Below are 19,456 nucleotides of genomic sequence, written 5' to 3'. Positions count from 1 at the left end.
TATTCCTTCCTCATCCTTATGTTGCTTTAATATTACAAAAATTCTACTTTCTATGTTACAAACCAGCCTGGAGATGTCCTGGGACACAATACATTACAGACAAATCTCCTTTTGTCACAACCCAGTGGCCTAATATACACACACACACACAGCCCGGGGCATAACCCAGTCAAATTAAGGCGATGTTGATAGAGTCAGGTGGTTGACGGCAGAGTCAGGTGGTTGACGGCAGAGTCAGGTGGTTGACGGCAGAGTCAGGTGGTTGACGGCAGAGTCAGGTGGTTGACGGCAGAGTCAGGTGGTTGACGGCAGAGTCAGGTGGTTGACGGCATAGTCAGGTGGTTGACGGCATAGTCAGGTGGTTGACGGCAGAGTCAGGTGGTTGACGGCAGAGTCAGGTGGTTGACGGCAGAGTCAGGTGGTTGACGGCATAGTCAGGTGGTTGACGGCAGAGTCAGGTGGTTGATGTGTGGTTGACGGCAGAGTCAGGTGGTTGATGTGTGGTTGACGGCAGAGTCAGGTGGTTGATGTGTGGTTGACGGCAGAGTCAGGTGGTTGACGTGTGGTTGACGGCAGAGTCAGGTGGTTGACGTGTGGTTGACGGCAGAGTCAGGTGGTTGACGGGTGGTTGACGGCAGAGTCAGGTGGTTGATGGGTGGTTGACGGCAGAGTCAGGTGGTTGATGTGTGGTTGACGGCAGAGTCAGGTGGTTGATGTGTGTTGACGGCAGAGTCAGGTGGTTGATGTGTGGTTGACGGCAGAGTCAGGTGGTTGACGTGTGGTTGACGGCAGAGTCAGGTGGTTGACGTGTGGTTGACGGCAGAGTCAGGTGGTTGATGGGTGGTTGACGGCAGAGTCAGGTGGTTGATGGGTGGTTGACGGCAGAGTCAGGTGGTTGACGACAGAGTCAGGTGGTTGACGGCAGAGTCAGGTGGTTGACGTGTGGTTGACGGCAGAGTCAGGTGGTTGACGTGTGGTTGACGGCAGAGTCAGGTGGTTGACGTGTGGTTGACGGCAGAGTCAGGTGGTTGATGGGTGGTTGACGGCAGAGTCAGGTGGTTGATGGGTGGTTGACGGCAGAGTCAGGTGGTTGACGACAGAGTCAGGTGGTTGACGGCAGAGTCAGGTGGTTGATGGGTGGTTGACGGCAGAGTCGGGTGGTTGATGGGTGGTTGACAGTAAAGTCAGGTGGTTGACGGCAGAGTCGGGTGGTTGACGGCAGAGTCAGGTGGTTGATAGGTGGTTGACAGAAAAGTCAGGTGGTTGACGGCAGAGTCAGGTGGTTGATGGGTGGTTGACAGTAAAGTCAGGTGGTTGACAGTAGAGTCAGGTGGTTGATGGCTGAGTCAGGTGGTTGATGGCTGAGTCAGGTGGTTGATGGCAGAGTCAGGTGGTTGATGGCTGAGTCAGGTGGTTGATGGCTGAGTCAGGTGGTTGATGGCTGAGTCAGGTGGTTGATGGCTGAGTCAGGTGGTTGATGGCTGAGTCCGATGAGCAGCAGTGTGATTGTTATACAGACTGAGGAAGTAGGATAACGCAGCAGGAAGCAGGACCACATTAACCATGTCGATGATTAGTTTAGCTGGTTGCTTAGTAAGTAGCAGATCCTTTGTGAGGGCAGATTTGATGACTCTCAGTCTAAATGGAATTACTGTACGTGCTGGTCTTAAGGTCAACAAGGATTAGTCATGCTAAAATCTTATCCAAGGGACGGACGGATAGAGGGACGGAGGAGGAGGGACGGAGGGAGGGACGGAGGGACGGAGGGACGGAGGGACGGAGGGACGGAGGGACGGAGGGAGGGAGGGAGGAGGGAGGAGGGAGGGAGGGAGGGAGGGAGGGAGGGAGGGAGGGAGGGACGGATGGAGGGACGGAGGGACGGATGGCAGGGTCTCAAGGGTTTTTAAGAGCCAACATTTCTCAGACAGCAGAATGTGTGTTCACCAGTAGTGGGGGAAGGTCTCAGACACAAGCACAATAGTCTTCACTTCAAAAAGTAGTGCAGAGCTGACTTCATTTGGCAGTTTATTTAGTGATTTATCTGCTGCAGTAGATCCGCAGACAGACGTTCTGACAATGTCTCTTTCAGTGTGTCTAGGTTTCATTGACTACATTTCCGAGACAGCAGAAAGTGTACCATTACCTAACACGCTGTTGTAACCATTGAATTAGGAATAAGAATACTAGATTCTTATGACAGTATAGAAGGTCAGATTATCTACATGTATGGTCTGTTTACATATACTTCATAGGTGAATTATACAGACAATTTATACAAAACCCATATAAAATGTATTTATAATATGACAATATTTTAGGTTGACAATAATCATATTAGACCATTTCTGATATCACATGCCTTTTTATTTTCCTGCAGAAGTAAAATCGGGATTCTGCGTTTATTGCAATTCATTCCAATTAGGACAGGTTGGGATTTCTCCTGACCAATATGGCTGCCATTTTACCGCCCCCTTCTGGAACGTTGAGGGTTTATGACATAGCCCTCTAGTAAAGTTAATGGGATCTCTGTGGTAGTAACTGTATCATCATATCTCTGTTTAGGTGGTGGGCCGAGTTCTCCTGCTCCAGCTGATCGATCACCTGACCCGTGGTTACCTTAGCGACCCGCTGGTGACCCGCCTCCTGAACAGCAGCCGCGTCCACATCCTGGTTTCCATGAACCCGGACGGCTTCGAGTCTTCCAGCAGAGACTGCATGTACTCCCAGGGGAGGTGAGATAGCGAGGGTGATGTCATGGTGACATCACGGGTGGTGTCTTAAAGTCAACCTGTCCCTTCTGACGCTGTAAAGTAACTTCAAATCAACTCACAGCCTCGGTCCAGTCTGACTGGTGTTGTTGTAGAACTTTACAATGTGTTTTGGAGTGAGTGAGTGAGTGAGTGAGGGGGTGAGTGGGTGAGTGAGTGAGGGGTTGAGTGAGTGAGTGAGTGAAGGGGGTGAGTGAGTGAGGGGTGAGTGAGTGAGTGAGTGAGGGGGTGAGTGAGTGAGTGAGTGAGGGGGTGAGTGAGTGAGGGGGTGAGTGAGTGAGGGGGTGAGTGAGTGAGGGGTGAGTGAGTGAGGGGGTCGATCTCACGGATGGTCAGTCGGCATCTATAGCTCTGTCTATGGATTTCACAGTGGTTACATTTCTCCAGACCCATCCCACAGCTGTTTTACCTGAGCAAGTGGCGGAGTGGACGTTTTTGTTGTTTTTCAAATCCCAGATTGCCCCTTTTTTTTTAAATGTAGTTTCAGAGTTCCACTGTGGCTAGATAGAGTTGGGGCAGTGAAACTTATGAGGATCATTGTTTGGAGTGAAGGATGGATGGATGGATGGATGCAGGTCCGGCCCGTTATGTTCTGGTCTACTGAGCAACGCATCAGCTGTAGGATGGTTCAGGGTGTCAACAGCAGAATGGTTACTTTGGACCCCAGTGAATCATCAACTGTAGGATGGTTCTGGGTGTCAACAGCAGAATGGTTACTTTGGACCCCAGTGAATCATCAACTGTAGGATGGTTCATGGTGTAAACGCAGTAGAATGGTTACTTGGACCCCAGTGAATCATCAACTGTAGGATGGTTCATGGTGTAAACGCAGTAGAATGGTTACTTGGACCCCAGTGAATCATCAACTGTAGGATGGTTACTTAGACTGGCCTCCCGAGTGGCACAGTGGTCTAAGGCACTGCATCGCAGTGCTAGCTGTGCCACTAGAGATCCTGGAGTTTGATCTGAGATGTTTGTAGACACAATGCCTCTACAGCACTCGCCCACAACACTCTGATTAGCAGGAAGCCACGGCCTGAAAACAGACTCTCTCTCCCTCTGTCTCTCTCTCCCTCTGTCTCTCTCTCTCCCTGTCTCTCTCTCCCTCTGTCCCTCTGTCTCTCTCTCCCTCTGTCTCTCTCTCCCTCTGTCTCTCTCTCCCTCTCTCCCTGTCCCTCTGTCTCTCTCCCTGTCCCTCTGTCTCTCTCTCCCTGTCCCTCTGTCTCTCTGTCCCTCTGTCTCTCTGTCCCTCTGTCTCTCTCTCCCTCTGTCTCTCTCCCTCTGTCTCTCTCTCCCTCTGTCTCTGTCCCTCTGTCCCTCTGTCTCTCTCTCCCTCTGTCTCTCTCTCCCTCTCTCCCTGTCCCTCTGTCTCTCTCTCCCTGTCCCTCTGTCTCTGTCTCCCTCTGTCTCTCTCTCCCTCTGTCTCTCTCTCTCCTCTGTCTCTCTCTCCCTCTGTCTCTCTCTCTCTCTCTCTCTCTGTCTCTCTCTCCCTGTCCCTCTGTCTCTCTCTCCCTCTGTCTCTCTCTCCCTGTCCCTCTGTCTCTCTCCCTGTCCCTCTGTCTCTCTCTCCCTGTCTCTCTCTCCCTGTCCCTCTGTCTCTCTCTCCCTCTGTCTCCCTCTCTCTCTCTCCCTCTCTCTGGCTGTCTCTCTTTATCTCTCTCTCTCTGACACACACACAAATATACAAACTAGGGCTGTCAAAAATAGCGCGTTAACGACGTTAATTAGTTGTTTGCTGTTAATTACGTCAATTTTTTTAACGCATTTCACGCATGCGCAGTGTGACAAATTATTCAGGTCAGGAAAGTGGTTGGGAGCTAGAGGCGAGATGGAGCAAGGTGAGCAAAGTGGGCCTATTGACGGATTCAAATATAAAAAGAATGATGATGGTACAGTTAACAAGTACAAGGTTATTTGCAAGATTTGTAAGAAGGAGTTTCAATTCCACCGGAGCTGTTCAAGCTTGAAGTACCATGTCAACGCCAAACATGCGTTTGCTGGGCCGTCAGATTCAGCAAGTGGTTTGCACCAGACCACGCTGAATGTTTGCAGGCAATTAACAAAATCAACCTCAGATAATTTGACCAACACAATAGCAAAATGGATTGCAAAGGATTGTAGACCCATTAGCATTGTAGAAGACTCAGGTTTCCTTGATGTTTTGCAAGTGGCGTCTCAAGACTCATTCTATAAGCCACCGTCAAGAGCCACAGCCAAAGACAAATATTATGGTGTGTAGTATGTTTCAGCTTGATTTAAAACACCATTATTTGGCTGTGTTAATAAACAGACATAATATGAAAATTATGTATCTGTGTCCTGTTATTTATCTTTTGGTATGCATTTCAGAAAAAAAAATGGTTAGGATTCAGGTGTAATTGCAAATAGTGATTAATCATGATTAATCCACTGAAAATTCTGATTAATTTGATTAAAAATTTTAATCATTTGACAGCCCCTAATACAAACACACACTCTTTCTTTCACTCACACACACTTGCACGTACATATTTATACACACACACACACACACACACACACACACACACACACACACACACACACACACACACACACACACACACACACACACACACACACACACACACACACACACACACACACACGGAGATCCCATTTCCTGGCAGTGGATTCCTCCCCCGGATGGGACAGATCACTGACACACACACACCCCTCTTACACAGTCATCCCAGCCCCAAACACTGGAAAAACTCTCACCAACTCGTCACCATAACAACTTTAAACAGGGAAGGGTTCTTAGAAAAACAGAGACAATCTCCCCTATGGAAACCAGATTATTGAGCAACACTACAGTAATGCAACAGGACGGGTTTAGATAGTTTTTGTGATTGAGAGAGATGACAGCAGCGACTTTCCACCACTTAAATGACTCATGTGTTTGTTGTTGTAACATGGCTTCGATCGGTGTTCATCAGTTTAACTGAAACCACTGTCATTGGAAACAAACAACCTATTTGGTGGTAGATCTGATCTCTGTCTGCATTGATCTGTTTGGTGGTAGATCTGATCTCTGTCTGCAGTGATCTGTTTGGTGGTAGATCTGATCTCTGTCTGCAGTGACCTGTTTGGTAGATCTGATCTCTGTTTGGTGGTAGATCTGATCTCTGTCTGCAGTGACCTGTTTGGTGGTAGATCTGATCTCTGTCTGCAGTGATCTGTTTGGTGGTAGATCTGATCTCTGTCTGCAGTGATCTGTTTGGTGGTAGATCTGATCTCTGTCTGCAGTGATCTGTTTGGTGGTAGATCTGATCTCTGTCTGCAGTGACCTGTTTGGTAGATCTGATCTCTGTTTGGTGGTAGATCTGATCTCTGTCTGCAGTGATCTGTTTGGTGGTAGATCTGATCTCTGTCTGCAGTGATCTGTTTGGTGGTAGATCTGATCTCTGTCTGCAGTGATCTGTTTGGTGGTAGATCTAATCTCTGTCTGCAGTGATCTGTTTGGTGGTAGATCTGATCTCTGTCTGCAGTGATCTGTTTGGTAGATCTGATCTCTGTCTGCAGTGACCTGTTTGGTAGATCTGATCTCTGTTTGGTGGTAGATCTGATCTCTGTCTGCAGTGACCTGTTTGGTAGATCTGATCTCTGTTTGGTGGTAGATCTGATCTCTGTCTGCAGTGATCTGTTTGGTGGTAGATCTGATCTCTGTCTGCAGTGACCTGTTTGGTGGTAGATCTGATCTCTGTCTGCAGTGACCTGTTTGGTGGTAGATCTGATCTCTGTCTGCAGTGACCTGTTTGGTGGTAGATCTGATCTCTGTCTGCAGTGACCTGTTTGGTGGTAGATCTGATCTCTGTCTGCAGTGATCTGTTTGGTGGTAGATCTGATCTCTGTCTGCAGTGATCTGTTTGGTAGGTAGATCTGATCTCTGTTTGGTGGTAGATCTGATCTCTGTCTGCAGTGACCTGTTTGGTGGTAGATCTGATCTCTGTCTGCAGTGATCTGTTTGGTGGTAGATCTGATCTCTGTCTGCAGTGATCTGTTTGGTGGTAGATCTGATCTCTGTCTGCAGTGATCTGTTTGGTGGTAGATCTGATCTCTGTCTGCAGTGACCTGTTTGGTAGATCTGATCTCTGTTTGGTGGTAGATCTGATCTCTGTCTGCAGTGATCTGTTTGGTGGTAGATCTGATCTCTGTCTGCAGTGATCTGTTTGGTGGTAGATCTGATCTCTGTCTGCAGTGATCTGTTTGGTGGTAGATCTAATCTCTGTCTGCAGTGATCTGTTTGGTGGTAGATCTGATCTCTGTCTGCAGTGATCTGTTTGGTAGATCTGATCTCTGTCTGCAGTGACCTGTTTGGTAGATCTGATCTCTGTTTGGTGGTAGATCTGATCTCTGTCTGCAGTGACCTGTTTGGTAGATCTGATCTCTGTTTGGTGGTAGATCTGATCTCTGTCTGCAGTGATCTGTTTGGTGGTAGATCTGATCTCTGTCTGCAGTGACCTGTTTGGTGGTAGATCTGATCTCTGTCTGCAGTGACCTGTTTGGTGGTAGATCTGATCTCTGTCTGCAGTGACCTGTTTGGTGGTAGATCTGATCTCTGTCTGCAGTGACCTGTTTGGTGGTAGATCTGATCTCTGTCTGCAGTGATCTGTTTGGTGGTAGATCTGATCTCTGTCTGCAGTGATCTGTTTGGTAGGTAGATCTGATCTCTGTCTGCAGTGATCTGTTTGGTGGTAGATCTGATCTCTGTCTGCAGTGACCTATTTGGTGGTAGATCTGATCTCTGTCTGTAGTGATCTGTTTGGTGGTAGATCTGATCTCTGTCTGCAGTGATCTGTTTGGTGGTAGATCTGATCTCTGTCTGCAGTGATCTGTTTGGTGGTAGATCTGATATCTGTCTGCAGTGATCTGTTTGGTGGTAGATCTGATCTCTGTCTACAGTGACCTGTTTGGTGGTAGATCTGATCTCTGTCTGCAGTGATCTGTTTGGTGGTAGATCTGATCTCTGTCTGCAGTGATCTGTTTGGTGGTAGATCTGATCTCTGTCTGCAGTGATCTGTTTGGTGGTAGATCTGATCTCTGTCTGCAGTGATCTGTTTGGTAGGTAGATCTGATCTCTGTCTGCAGTGATCTGTTTGGTGGTAGATCTGATCTCTGTCTGCAGTGACCTATTTGGTGGTAGATCTGATCTCTGTCTGTAGTGATCTGTTTGGTGGTAGATCTGATCTCTGTCTGCAGTGATCTGTTTGGTGGTAGATCTGATCTCTGTCTACAGTGACCTGTTTGGTGGTAGATCTGATCTCTGTCTGCAGTGATCTGTTTGGTGGTAGATCTGATCTCTGTCTGCAGTGATCTGTTTGGTGGTAGAACTGATATCTGTCTGCAGTGATCTGTTTGGTGGTAGATCTGATCTCTGTCTACAGTGACCTGTTTGGTGGTAGATCTGATCTCTGTCTGCAGTGATCTGTTTGGTGGTAGATCTGATCTCTGTCTGCAGTGATCTGTTTGGTGGTAGATCTGATCTCTGTCTGCAGTGATCTGCTTGGTGGTAGATCTGATCTCTGTCTGCAGTGACCTGTTTGGTGGTAGATCTGATCTCTGTCTGCAGTGATCTGTTTGGTGGTAGATCTGATCTCTGTCTGCAGTGACCTGTTTGGTGGTAGATCTGATCTCTGTCTGCAGTGATCTGTTTGGTGGTAGATCTGATCTCTGTCTGCAGTGATCTGTTTGGTGGTAGATCTGATCTCTGTCTGCAGTGATCTGTTTGGTGGTAGATCTGATCTCTGTCTGCAGTGATCTGTTTGGTGGTAGATCTGATCTCTGTCTGCAGTGACCTGTTTGGTGGTAGATCTGATCTCTGTCTGCAGTGATCTGTTTGGTGGTAGATCTGATCTCTGTCTGCAGTGATCTGTTTGGTGGTAGATCTGATCTCTGTCTGCAGTGACCTGTTTGGTGGTAGATCTGATCTCTGTCTGCAGTGATCTGTTTGGTGGTAGATCTGATCTCTGTCTGCAGTGACCTGTTTGGTAGGTAGATCTGATCTCTGTCTGCAGTGACCTGTTTGGTAGGTAGATCTGATCTCTGTCTGCAGTGACCTGTTTGGTGGTTATTTAGAAGACCCAATAGGGTTGTACCCTGTGTACATTTCCCTCTGCCTCTACCTGGCACTTTGCTGTCACTCATGTTTACCCTAAATACAGAGGACTCACAACCACAATACTGGCCCTTTGTCCAGCCATTCAAATGAGATAAAAGACTGTCTCCAATTAGCCAGAGATAGGCTTGAGAGTACACCCTATTCCCTATGGGCCTTGGTCTAAAGTAGTGCACTACGTAGGGAATAGGGTGCCATTTGGGACGCGGATCCGGTCTTGACTCCATCTCTGCAATTAGCACTGTTAAACTGGAGAGTCTTTGGAGTGCAGCCTCACAGGAGGAAATGGGAACATTTCTGACCCTACTGACACACACACATACAAACACACACACACACACACACACACACACACACACACACACACACACACACACACACACACACACACACACACACACACACACACACACACACACACACACACACACACACACACACACACACACACACACACACACACACACACACACACACACACACACACACACACACACACATACAAACAAGCCTCTTGTTGAGGTTGTGGTTCTTGGAAATGGCAGGAAGTCACTAGGAATAGATTGTGTTTCAAAAGACTCTACACTTACACACACATATATATATATATATATATATACACACAGTGGTGTGAAAAAGTGTTTGCCCCCTTCCTGATTTCTTATTTGTTTGCATGTTTGTCACACTTAAATGTTTCAGATCATCAAACAAATTGTTATATTAGTCAAACACAAGTAAAACACAAAATGCAGTTTTGAAATGAAGGTTGTTGTTATTATTAAGGGAAAACAAAATCCAAACCCACATGGCCCTGTGTGAAAAAGTCATTGCCCCCTACAACCTAATAACTGGTTGGGCCACCCTTAGCAGCAACAACTGCAATCGAGCGTTTGCGATAACTTGCAATGAGTCTTTTACAGCACTGTGGAGGAATTTTGGCCCACTCATCTTTGCAGAATTGTTGTAATTCAGACACATTGGAGGGTTTTCGAGCGTTAACTGCCTTTTTAAGGTCATGCCACAGCATCTCAATAGGATTCAGGTCAGGACTTTGACTAGGCCACTCCAAAGTCTTCATTTTGTTTTTCTTCAGCCATTCAGAGGTGGACTTGCTGGTGTGTTTTGGATCATTGTCCTGCTGCAGAACCCAAGTTCAGCTTGAGGTCACGAACAGATGGCCGGACATTCTCCTTCAGGATTTTTGGGTAGACAGCAGAATTCATGGTTCCATATATCACAGCAAGTCTTCCAGGTCCTGAAGCAGCAAAACAGGCCCAGACCATCACACTACCACCACCATATTTTACTGTTGGTATGATGTTCTTTTTCTGAAATGCGGTGTTACTTTTACGCCAGATGTAATGGGACACACACCTTCCAAAAAGTTCAACTTTTGTCTCGTCACTTTTTCACACAGGGCCATGTAGGTTTGGAGAATAATAACAACCTTCATTTCAAAACTGCATTTTGTGTTTTACTTGTGTTATCTTTGACTAATATTTAAATTTGTTTGATGATCTGAAACATTTAAGTGTGACAAACATGCAAACAAATAACAAATCAGGAAGGGGGCAAACACTTTTTCACACCACTGTGTGTATATATATATATATATATAACAGTATCAGTCAAAAGTTTGGACACACCTACTCATTCAAGGGTTTTTTCTTTATTTTTACTATTTTCTACATTGTAGAATAATAGTGGAGACATCAAAACTATGAAATAACACATATGGAATCATGTAGTAACCAAAAAGTGTTAAACAAATCAAAAATATATTTTATATTTGAGATTCTTCAAAGTAGCCACCCTTTGCCTTGATGACAGCTTTGCACGCTCTTGGCATTCTCTCAACCAGCTTCATTAGGTAGTCACCTGGAATGTTTGATTTCATTGTGTATTAGAAACACAGTTTGAGATCATTGTGAGGGGATTTCGCCAGTGGTTGGAAAGAGGAATTGGGCTTCCCAGGAAAATGTTGTCCGAGGTTGCAACAGTAACCAAGGGGGAGGGGCTTAGCAAAGTGTCAATTGCAGTATGTATTTAGTTTGAGAATTTAGACGTGAGCAGACTGGTTTTTGGAAAAAAAGTAATAGAGTTCCAATATTTCCATAACCTTTGTGATTGGAGGATAGCTATGAGGGTTATCGAATCCGGATAAAATCCTCTGAGTTCCTCAAGCTCATTAATGATACAATGTTCATATTTGAAGATTGAAGAACACCCAGTCTCTTTGGCAAATGACAGGAGTGGAACGTTAGCTAAAAAGACTGGTACCCAGAATATCACTTCCCCTTTTCCTTACTCATATCCTGACGCAGCTCCATGACTGCTCATATCCTGACGCAGCTCCATGACTGCTCATATCCTGACGCAGCTCCATGACTGCTCATATCCTGATGCAGCTCCATGACTGCTCATATCCTGACGCAGCTCCATGACTGCTCATATCCTGACGCAGCTCCATGACTGCTAATATCCTGACGCAGCTCCATGACTGCTCATATCCTGACGCAGCTCCATGACTGCTAATATCCTGATGCAGCTCCATGACTGCTCATATCCTGACGCAGCTCCATGACTGCTCATATCCTGACGCAGCTCCATGACTGCTCATATCCTGATGCAGCTCCATGACTGCTCATATCCTGATGCAGCTCCATGACTGCTCATATCCTGACGCAGCTCCATGACTGCTCATATCCTGACGCAGCTCCATGACTGCTAATATCCTGATGCAGCTCCATGACTGCTCATATCCTGACGCAGCTCCATGACTGCTCATATCCTGATGCAGCTCCATGACTGCTCATATCCTGATGCAGCTCCATGACTGTTCATATCCTGATGCAGCTACATGACTGCTAATTATGGTGTTCCTGGTGCTTCTTTACGACTGAAACTTTTCTAGCATTTAAGACAAAGTTATTAAAGTCTCTAACATCGCTGTCCAACTTTGCCACATCCGACCAGGGCAAAGTCAATTCTTTTTTATACAACTAAAACAGATGTTTTTCCTTGGCTTTAAGGCTTTTTATCTTTTGAAGCCAAAGTTATTCAACTCTCTAACTAACTGTTAGTCTAACACCTCTGTCCAACTGGGCCCCAACCCATCCCATCTCATGCTCCAACTGGGCCCCAACCCATCCCATCTCATGCTCCAACTGGGCCCCAACCCATCCCATCTCATGCTCCAACTGGGCCCCAACCCCATCCCATCTCATGCTCCAACTGGGCCCCAACCCATCCCATCTCATGCTCCAACTGGGCCCCAACCCATCCCATCTCATGCTCCAACTGGGCCCCAACCCATCCCATCTCATGCTCCAACTGGGCCCCAACCCATCCCATCTCATGCTCCAACTGGGCCCCAACCCCATCCCATCTCATGCTCCAACTGGGCCCCAACCCATCCCATCTCATGCTCCAACTGGGCCCCAACCCCATCCCATCTCATGCTCCAACTGGGCCCCCAACCCCATCCCATCTCATGCTCCAACTGGGCCCCAACCCCATCCCATCTCATGCTCCAACTGGGCCCCAACCCCATCCCATCTCATGCTCCAACTGGGCCCCCAACCCCATCCCATCTCATGCTCCAACTGGGCCCCAACCCATCCCATCTCATGCTCCAACTGGGCCCCAACCCCATCCCATCTCATGCTCCAACTGGGCCCCAACCCCATCCCATCTCATGCTCCAACTGGGCCCCAACCCCATCCCATCTCATGCTCCAACTGGGCCACAGTGGGTTGACGTTGAAACATCACACCTCAGACCAGATCAGACCAGACCAAGTCATCCACAAGTTGACGTTGCGTTACGCAATAAATCTGGATCCAACATGTCTGTCTGTGGGTAAACAGGGTTATTTTCTCCACACTAAGGGTGCATCCCAAATGGCACCCTATTCTCTGTAGTGCACTACTTTCCACCAGGGAATAGGGTGCCATGGTTAAAAGCCGTACACTACATAGCAAATAGAGGCCAATAGGGCTCTGGACAAAAGTAGTTCTCCATATAGGAAATATAGTGCCGTTTGGGACGCAACCGAATGACAGAGCGGTGGAGCACAGTAACCTACTGTAGTATAGCTACAGACTACAGGAGGTTGCCTCCCTTCTACTCTCTGGTAGAGCTGTTCTCTCTCTGTCTCTCTCTCTCTGTGTCTCTGTGGTAGAGCTGTTCTCTCTCTGTCTCTCTCTCTCTGTGTCTCTGTGGTATAGCTGTTCTCTCTCTGTCTCTCTCTCTCTGTCTCTGTGGTATAGCTGCTCTCTCTCTGTCTCTCTCTCTCTGTGTCTCTGTGGTAGAGCTGTTCTCTCTCTGTCTCTCTCTCTCTGTGTCTCTGTGGTATAGCTGTTCTCTCTCTGTCTCTCTCTCTCTGTCTCTGTGGTATAGCTGTTCTCTCTCTGTCTCTCTCTCTCTGTGTCTCTGTGGTAGAGCTGCTCTCTCTCTGTCTCTCTCTCTCTGTGTCTCTGTGGTATAGCTGTTCTCTCTCTGTCTCTCTCTCTCTGTGTCTCTGTGGTAGAGCTGTTCTCTCTCTGTCTCTCTCTCTGTGTCTCTGTGGTATAGCTGTTCTCTCTCTGTCTCTCTCTCTCTGTGTCTCTGTGGTAGAGCTGTTCTCTCTCTGTCTCTCTCTCTCTGTGTCTCTGTGGTATAGCTGTTCTCTCTCTGTCTCTCTCTCTCTGTGTCTCTGTGGTAGAGCTGTTCTCTCTCTGTCTCTCTCTCTCTGTGTCTCTGTGGTAGAGCTGTTCTCTCTCTGTCTCTGTGGTATAGCTGTTCTCTCTCTGTCTCTGTGGTATAGCTGTTCTCTCTCTGCCTGTGCTCTGTGTCTCTGTGGTATAGCTGTTCTCTCTCTCTGTGTCTCTGTGGTATAGCTGTTCTCTCTCTGTCTCTCTCTCTCTGTCTCTGTGGTATAGCTGTTCTCTCTCTGTCTCTCTCTCGCTGTGTCTCTGTGGTAGAGCTGCTCTCTCTCTGTCTCTCTCTCTCTGTGTCTCTGTGGTATAGCTGTTCTCTCTCTGTCTCTCTCTCGCTGTGTCTCTGTGGTATAGCTGTTCTCTCTTTGTCTCTCTCTCTCTCTGTGTCTCTGTGGTATAGCTGTTCTCTCTCTCTGTGTCTCTGTGGTATAGCTGTTCTCTCTCTGTCTCTCTCTCTCTGTCTCTGTGGTATAGCTGTTCTCTCTCTGTCTCTCTCTCGCTGTGTCTCTGTGGTAGAGCTGCTCTCTCTTTGTCTCTCTCTCTCTGTGTCTCTGTGGTAGAGCTGCTCTCTCTCTGTCTCTCTCTCTCTGTGTCTCTGTGGTATAGCTGTTCTCTCTCTGTCTCTGTGGTATAGCTGTTCTCTCTCTGTCTCTCTCTCTCTGTGTCTGTGGTATAGCTGTTCTCTCTCTGTCTCTGTGGTATAGCTGTTCTCTCTCTGTCTCTCTCTCTCTGTGTCTGTGGTATAGCTGTTCTCTCTCTGTCTCTGTGGTATAGCTGTTCTCTCTCTGTCTCTCTCTCTCTGTCTCTGTGGTATAGCTGTTCTCTCTCTGTCTCTGTGTCTCTGTGTCTCTGTGGTATAGCTGTTCTCTCTTTGTCTCTGTGGTATAGCTGTTCTCTCTATGTCTCTGTGGTATAGCTGTTCTCTCTTTGTCTCTCTCTCTCTGTGTCTCTGTGGTATAGCTGTTCTCTCTCTGTCTCTGTGTCTCTGTGGTATAGCTGTTCTCTCTCTGTCTCTCTCTCTCTGTGTCTCTGTGGTATAGCTGTTCTCTCTCTGTCTCTGTGTCTCTGTGTCTCTGTGGTATAGCTGTTCTCTCTCTGTCTCTCTCTCTCTGTGTCTCTGTGGTAGAGCTGTTCTCTCTCTGTCTCTCTCTCTCTGTGTCTCTGTGGTATAGCTGTTCTCTCTCTGTCTCTCTCTCTCTGTCTCTGTGGTATAGCTGTTCTCTCTCTGTCTCTCTCTCGCTGTGTCTCTGTGGTAGAGCTGCTCTCTCTCTGTCTCTCTCTCTCTGTGTCTCTGTGGTATAGCTGTTCTCTCTCTGTCTCTCTCTCGCTGTGTCTCTGTGGTATAGCTGTTCTCTCTTTGTCTCTCTCTCTCTGTGTCTCTGTGGTAGAGCTGCTCTCTCTCTGTCTCTCTCTCTCTGTGTCTCTGTGGTATAGCTGTTCTCTCTCTGTCTCTGTGGTATAGCTGTTCTCTCTCTGTCTCTCTCTCTCTGTGTCTGTGGTATAGCTGTTCTCTCTCTGTCTCTGTGGTATAGCTGTTCTCTCTCTGTCTCTCTCTCTCTGTGTCTGTGGTATAGCTGTTCTCTCTCTGTCTCTGTGGTATAGCTGTTCTCTCTCTATCTCTCTCTCTCTGTCTCTGTGGTATAGCTGTTCTCTCTCTGTCTCTGTGTCTCTGTGTCTCTGTGGTATAGCTGTTCTCTCTTTGTCTCTGTGGTATAGCTGTTCTCTCTATGTCTCTGTGGTATAGCTGTTCTCTCTTTGTCTCTCTCTCTCTGTGTCTCTGTGGTATAGCTGTTCTCTCTCTGTCTCTGTGTCTCTGTGGTATAGCTGTTCTCTCTCTGTCTCTCTCTCTCTCTGTGTCTCTGTGGTATAGCTGTTCTCTCTCTGTCTCTGTGTCTCTGTGTCTCTGTGGTATAGCTGTTCTCTCTCTGTCTCTCTCTCTCTGTGTCTCTGTGGTATAGCTGTTCTCTCTATGTCTCTGTGGTATAGCTGTTCTCTCTCTGTCTCTGTGTCTCTGTGGTATAGCTGTTCTCTCTTTGTCTCTCTCTCTCTGTGTCTCTGTGGTAGAGCTGTTCTCTCTTTGTCTCTCTCTCTCTGTGTCTCTGTGGTATAGCTGTTCTCTCTTTGTCTCTCTCTCTGTGTCTCTGTGTCTCTGTGGTAGAGCTGTTCTCTCTCTGTCTCTGTGTCTCTGTGTCTCTGTGGTATAGCTGTTCTCTCTCTGTCTCTGTGTCTCTGTGTCTCTGTGGTATAGCTGTTCTCTCTCTCTGTGTCTCTGTGTCTCTGTGTCTCTCTGTCTCTGTGTCTCTGTGGTATAGCTGTTCTCTCTGTGTCTCTGTGTCTCTGTGGTATAGCTGTTCTCTCTCTGTCTCTGTGTCTCTGTGTCTCTGTGGTATAGCTGTTCTCTCTCTGTCTTTGTGTCTCTGTGGTATAGCTGTTCTCTCTCTGTCTCTGTGTCTCTCTGTCTCTCTGTCTCTGAGTCTCAGTGGTATAGCTGTTCTCTCTGTGTCTCTGTGTCTCTCTGTCTCTCTGTCTCTGTGGTATAGCTGTTCTCTCTGTGTCTCTGTGTCTCTGTGGTATAGCTGTTCTCTCTGTGTCTCTGTGTCTCTCTGTCTCTCTGTCTCTGTGGTATAGCTGTTCTCTCTGTGTCTCTGTGTCTCTCTGTCTCTGTGTCTCTGTGGTATAGCTGTTCTCTCTCTGTCTCTGTGTCTCTGTGGTATAGCTGTTCTCTCTCTGTCTCTGTGTCTCTGTGGTATAGCTGTTCTCTCTCTGTCTCTGTGTGTCTCTCTCTCTGTGTCTCTGTGGTATAGCTGTTCTCTCTCTGTCTCTGTGTGTCTCTCTCTCTGTGTCTCTGTGGTATAGCTGTTCTCTCTCTGTCTCTGTGTCTCTGTGGTATAGCTGTTCTCTCTGTGTCTCTGTGTCTCTGTGGTATAGCTGTTCTCTCTGTGTGTCTCTGTGGTATAGCTGTTCTCTCTGTGTCTCTGTGTTTCTCTGTCTCTGTGGTATAGCTGTTCTCTCTCTGTCTCTGTGTCTCTGAGTATCTGTGGTATAGCTGTTCTCTCTCTGTCTCTGTGTCTCTGTGGTATAGCTGTTCTCTCTCTGTGTCTCTGTGTCTCTCTGTCTCTGTGTCTCTGTGGTATAGCTGTTGTCTCTGTGTCTCTCTGTCTCTGTGTTTCTGTGGTAAAGCTGTTCTCTCTCCGTCTCTGTGTCTCTGTGGTATAGCTGTTCTCTCTCTGTCTCTGTGTCTCTCTGTCTCTGAGTCTCTGTGGTATAGCTGTTCTCTCTGTGTCTCTCTGTCTCTGTGGTATAGCTGTTCTCTCTCTGTCTCTGTGTCTCTGTGTCTCTGTGGTATAGCTGTTCTCTCTCTCTCTCTCTGTCTCTGTGTCTCTCTGTCTCTGTGTCTCTGTGGTATAGCTGTTCTCTCTCTGTCTCTGTGTCTCTGTGGTATAGCTGTTCTCTCCCTGTCTCTCTGTCTCTGTGTCTCTGTGTCTCTGTGGTATAGCTGTTCTCTCTGTGTCTCTGTGTCTCTGTGTCTCTGTGGTATAGCTGTTCTCTCTGTGTCTCTGTGTTTCTCTGTCTCTGTGTCTCTGTGGTATAGCTGTTCTCTCTCTGTCTTTGTGTCTCTGTGGTATAGCTGTTCTCTCTCTGTCTCTGTGTCTCTCTGTCTCTCTGTCTCTGAGTCTCAGTGGTATAGCTGTTCTCTCTGTGTCTCTGTGTCTCTCTGTTTCTGTGTCTCTGTGGTATAGCTGTTCTCTCTCGGTCTCTGTGTCTCTGTGGTATAGCTGTTCTCTCTGTGTCTCTGTGTCTCTCTGTCTCTCTGGTATAGCTGTTCTCTCTGTGTCTCTGTGTCTCTCTGTCTCTGTGTCTCTGTGGTATAGCTGTTCTCTCTCTGTCTCTGTGTCTCTGTGGTATAGCTGTTCTCTCTCTCTGTCTCTGTGTCTCTGTGGTATAGCTGTTCTCTCTCTGTCTCTGTGTCTCTCTCTCTCTGTGTCTCTGTGGTATAGCTGTTCTCTCTCTGTCTCTGTGTCTCTGTGGTATAGCTGTTCTCTCTGTGTCTCTGTGGTATAGCTGTTCTCTCTGTGTGTCTCTGTGGTATAGCTGTTCTCTCTGTTTCTCTGTGTTTCTCTGTCTCTGTGGTATAGCTGTTCTCTCTCTGTCTCTGTGTCTCTGAGTATCTGTGGTATAGCTGTTCTCTCTCTGTCTCTGTGTCTCTGTGTCTCTCTGTCTCTGTGTCTCTGTGGTATAGCTGTTCTCTCTCTGTCTCTGTCTCTGTGTCTCTCTGTCTCTGTGTTTCTGTGGTATAGCTGTTCTCTCTCTGTCTCTGTGTCTCTGTGTCTCTGTGGTATAGCTGTTCTCTCTGTGTCTCTGTGTCTCTCTGTCTCTGTGGTACAGCTGTTCTCTCTCTGTCTCTGTGTCTCTGTGGTATAGCTGTTCTCTCTCTGTCTCTGTGTCTCTGTGGTATAGCTGTTCTCTCTCTGTCTCTGTGTCTCTCTGTCTCTGTGTCTCTGTGGTATAGCTGTTCTCTCTTTGTCTCTGTGTCTCTGTGGTATAGCTGTTCTCTCTCTGTCTCTCTGTCTCTCTGTCTCTGTGTCTCTGTGTCTCTGTGGTATAGCTGTTCTCTCTGTGTCTCTGTGTTCTGTGGTATAGCTGTTCTCTCTGTGTCTCTGTGTCTCTGTGTCTCTGTGGTATAGCTGTTCTCTCTGTGTCTCTGTGTTTCTCTGTCTCTGTGGTATAGCTGTTTCTCTCTCTGTCTCTGTGTCTCTGAGTCTCTGTGGTATAGCTGTTCTCTCTCTGTCTCTGTCTCTGTGTCTCTGTCTCTGTGTTTCTGTGGTATAGCTGTTCTCTCTTTGTCTCTGTGTCTCTGTGTCTCTGTGTCTCTGTGTCTCTGTGGTATAGCTGTTCTCTCTGTGTCTCTGTGTCTCTCTGTCTTTGTGTCTCTGTGGTATAGCTGTTCTCTCTCTGTCTCTGTCTCTGTGTCTCTCTGTCTCTGTGTTTCTGTGGTATAGCTGTTCTCTCTCTGTGTCTCTGTGTCTCTGTGTCTCTGTGGTATAGCTGTTCTCTCTGTGTCTCTGTGTCTCTCTGTCTCTGTGGTACAGCTGTTCTCTCTCTGTCTCTGTGGTATAGCTGTTCTCTCTCTGTCTCTGTGTCTCTGTGGTATAGCTGTTCTCTCTCTGTCTCTGTGTCTCTCTGTCTCTGTGTCTCTGTGGTATAGCTGTTCTCTCTCTGTCTCTGTGTCTCTGTGGTATAGCTGTTCTCTCTCTGTCTCTCTGTCTCTCTGTCTCTGTGTCTCTGTGTCTCTGTGGTATAGCTGTTCTCTCTGTGTCTCTGTGTCTCTGTGGTATAGCTGTTCTCTCTGTGTCTCTGTGTCTCTGTGTCTCTGTGGTATAGCTGTTCTCTCTGTGTCTCTGTGTTTCTCTGTCTCTGTGGTATAGCTGTTCTCTCTCTGTCTCTGTGTCTCTGAGTCTCTGTGGTATAGCTGTTCTCTCTCTGTCTCTGTGTCTCTCTGTCTCTGTGTCTCTGTGGTATAGCTGTTCTCTCTCTGTCTCTGTGTCTCTCTGTCTCTGTGTCTCTGTGGTATAGCTGTTCTCTCTCTGTCTCTGTGTCTCTGTGGTATAGCTGTTCTCTCTCTGTCTCTGTGTCTCTGTGGTATAGCTGTTCTCTCTGTCTCTGTGTCTCTGTGGTATAGCTGTTCTCTCTCTGTCTCTGTGTCTCTGTGGTATAGCTGTTCTCTCTCTGTCTCTGTGTCTCTGAGTCTCTGTGGTATAGCTGTTCTCTCTCTGTCTCTGTGTCTCTGTGTCTCTCTGTCTCTGTGGTATAGCTGTTCTCTCTCTATCTCTGTGTCTCTCTGTCTCTGTGGT

The 19,456-nt window shown here is 47.3% G+C and overlaps 1 protein-coding gene across 1 annotated transcript in view; it reads left to right on the top strand.

Moving 5' to 3' along the window:
- Window positions 1-2,562: 2,562 nt before the first annotated feature.
- The window catches only part of LOC121560574 (carboxypeptidase M-like), a gene marked incomplete at both ends in the record, with an annotated part of 29,943 nt that continues 13,049 nt past the window's right edge, over window positions 2,563-19,456 (top strand). The window contains one exon of the mRNA XM_045220043.1: window positions 2,563-2,732. Within this exon, the coding sequence (XP_045075978.1) occupies window positions 2,563-2,732 (170 nt within the window). The remainder of the gene's footprint in view (window positions 2,733-19,456) is intronic.

This window comes from Coregonus clupeaformis, unplaced genomic scaffold, assembly GCF_020615455.1.
Source record: "Coregonus clupeaformis isolate EN_2021a unplaced genomic scaffold, ASM2061545v1 scaf3072, whole genome shotgun sequence".
Taxonomy (NCBI): domain Eukaryota; kingdom Metazoa; phylum Chordata; class Actinopteri; order Salmoniformes; family Salmonidae; genus Coregonus; species Coregonus clupeaformis.
The sequence above is the reverse complement of the archived record's forward strand: the minus strand, read 5'-3'. Positions and strand labels throughout refer to the sequence as shown.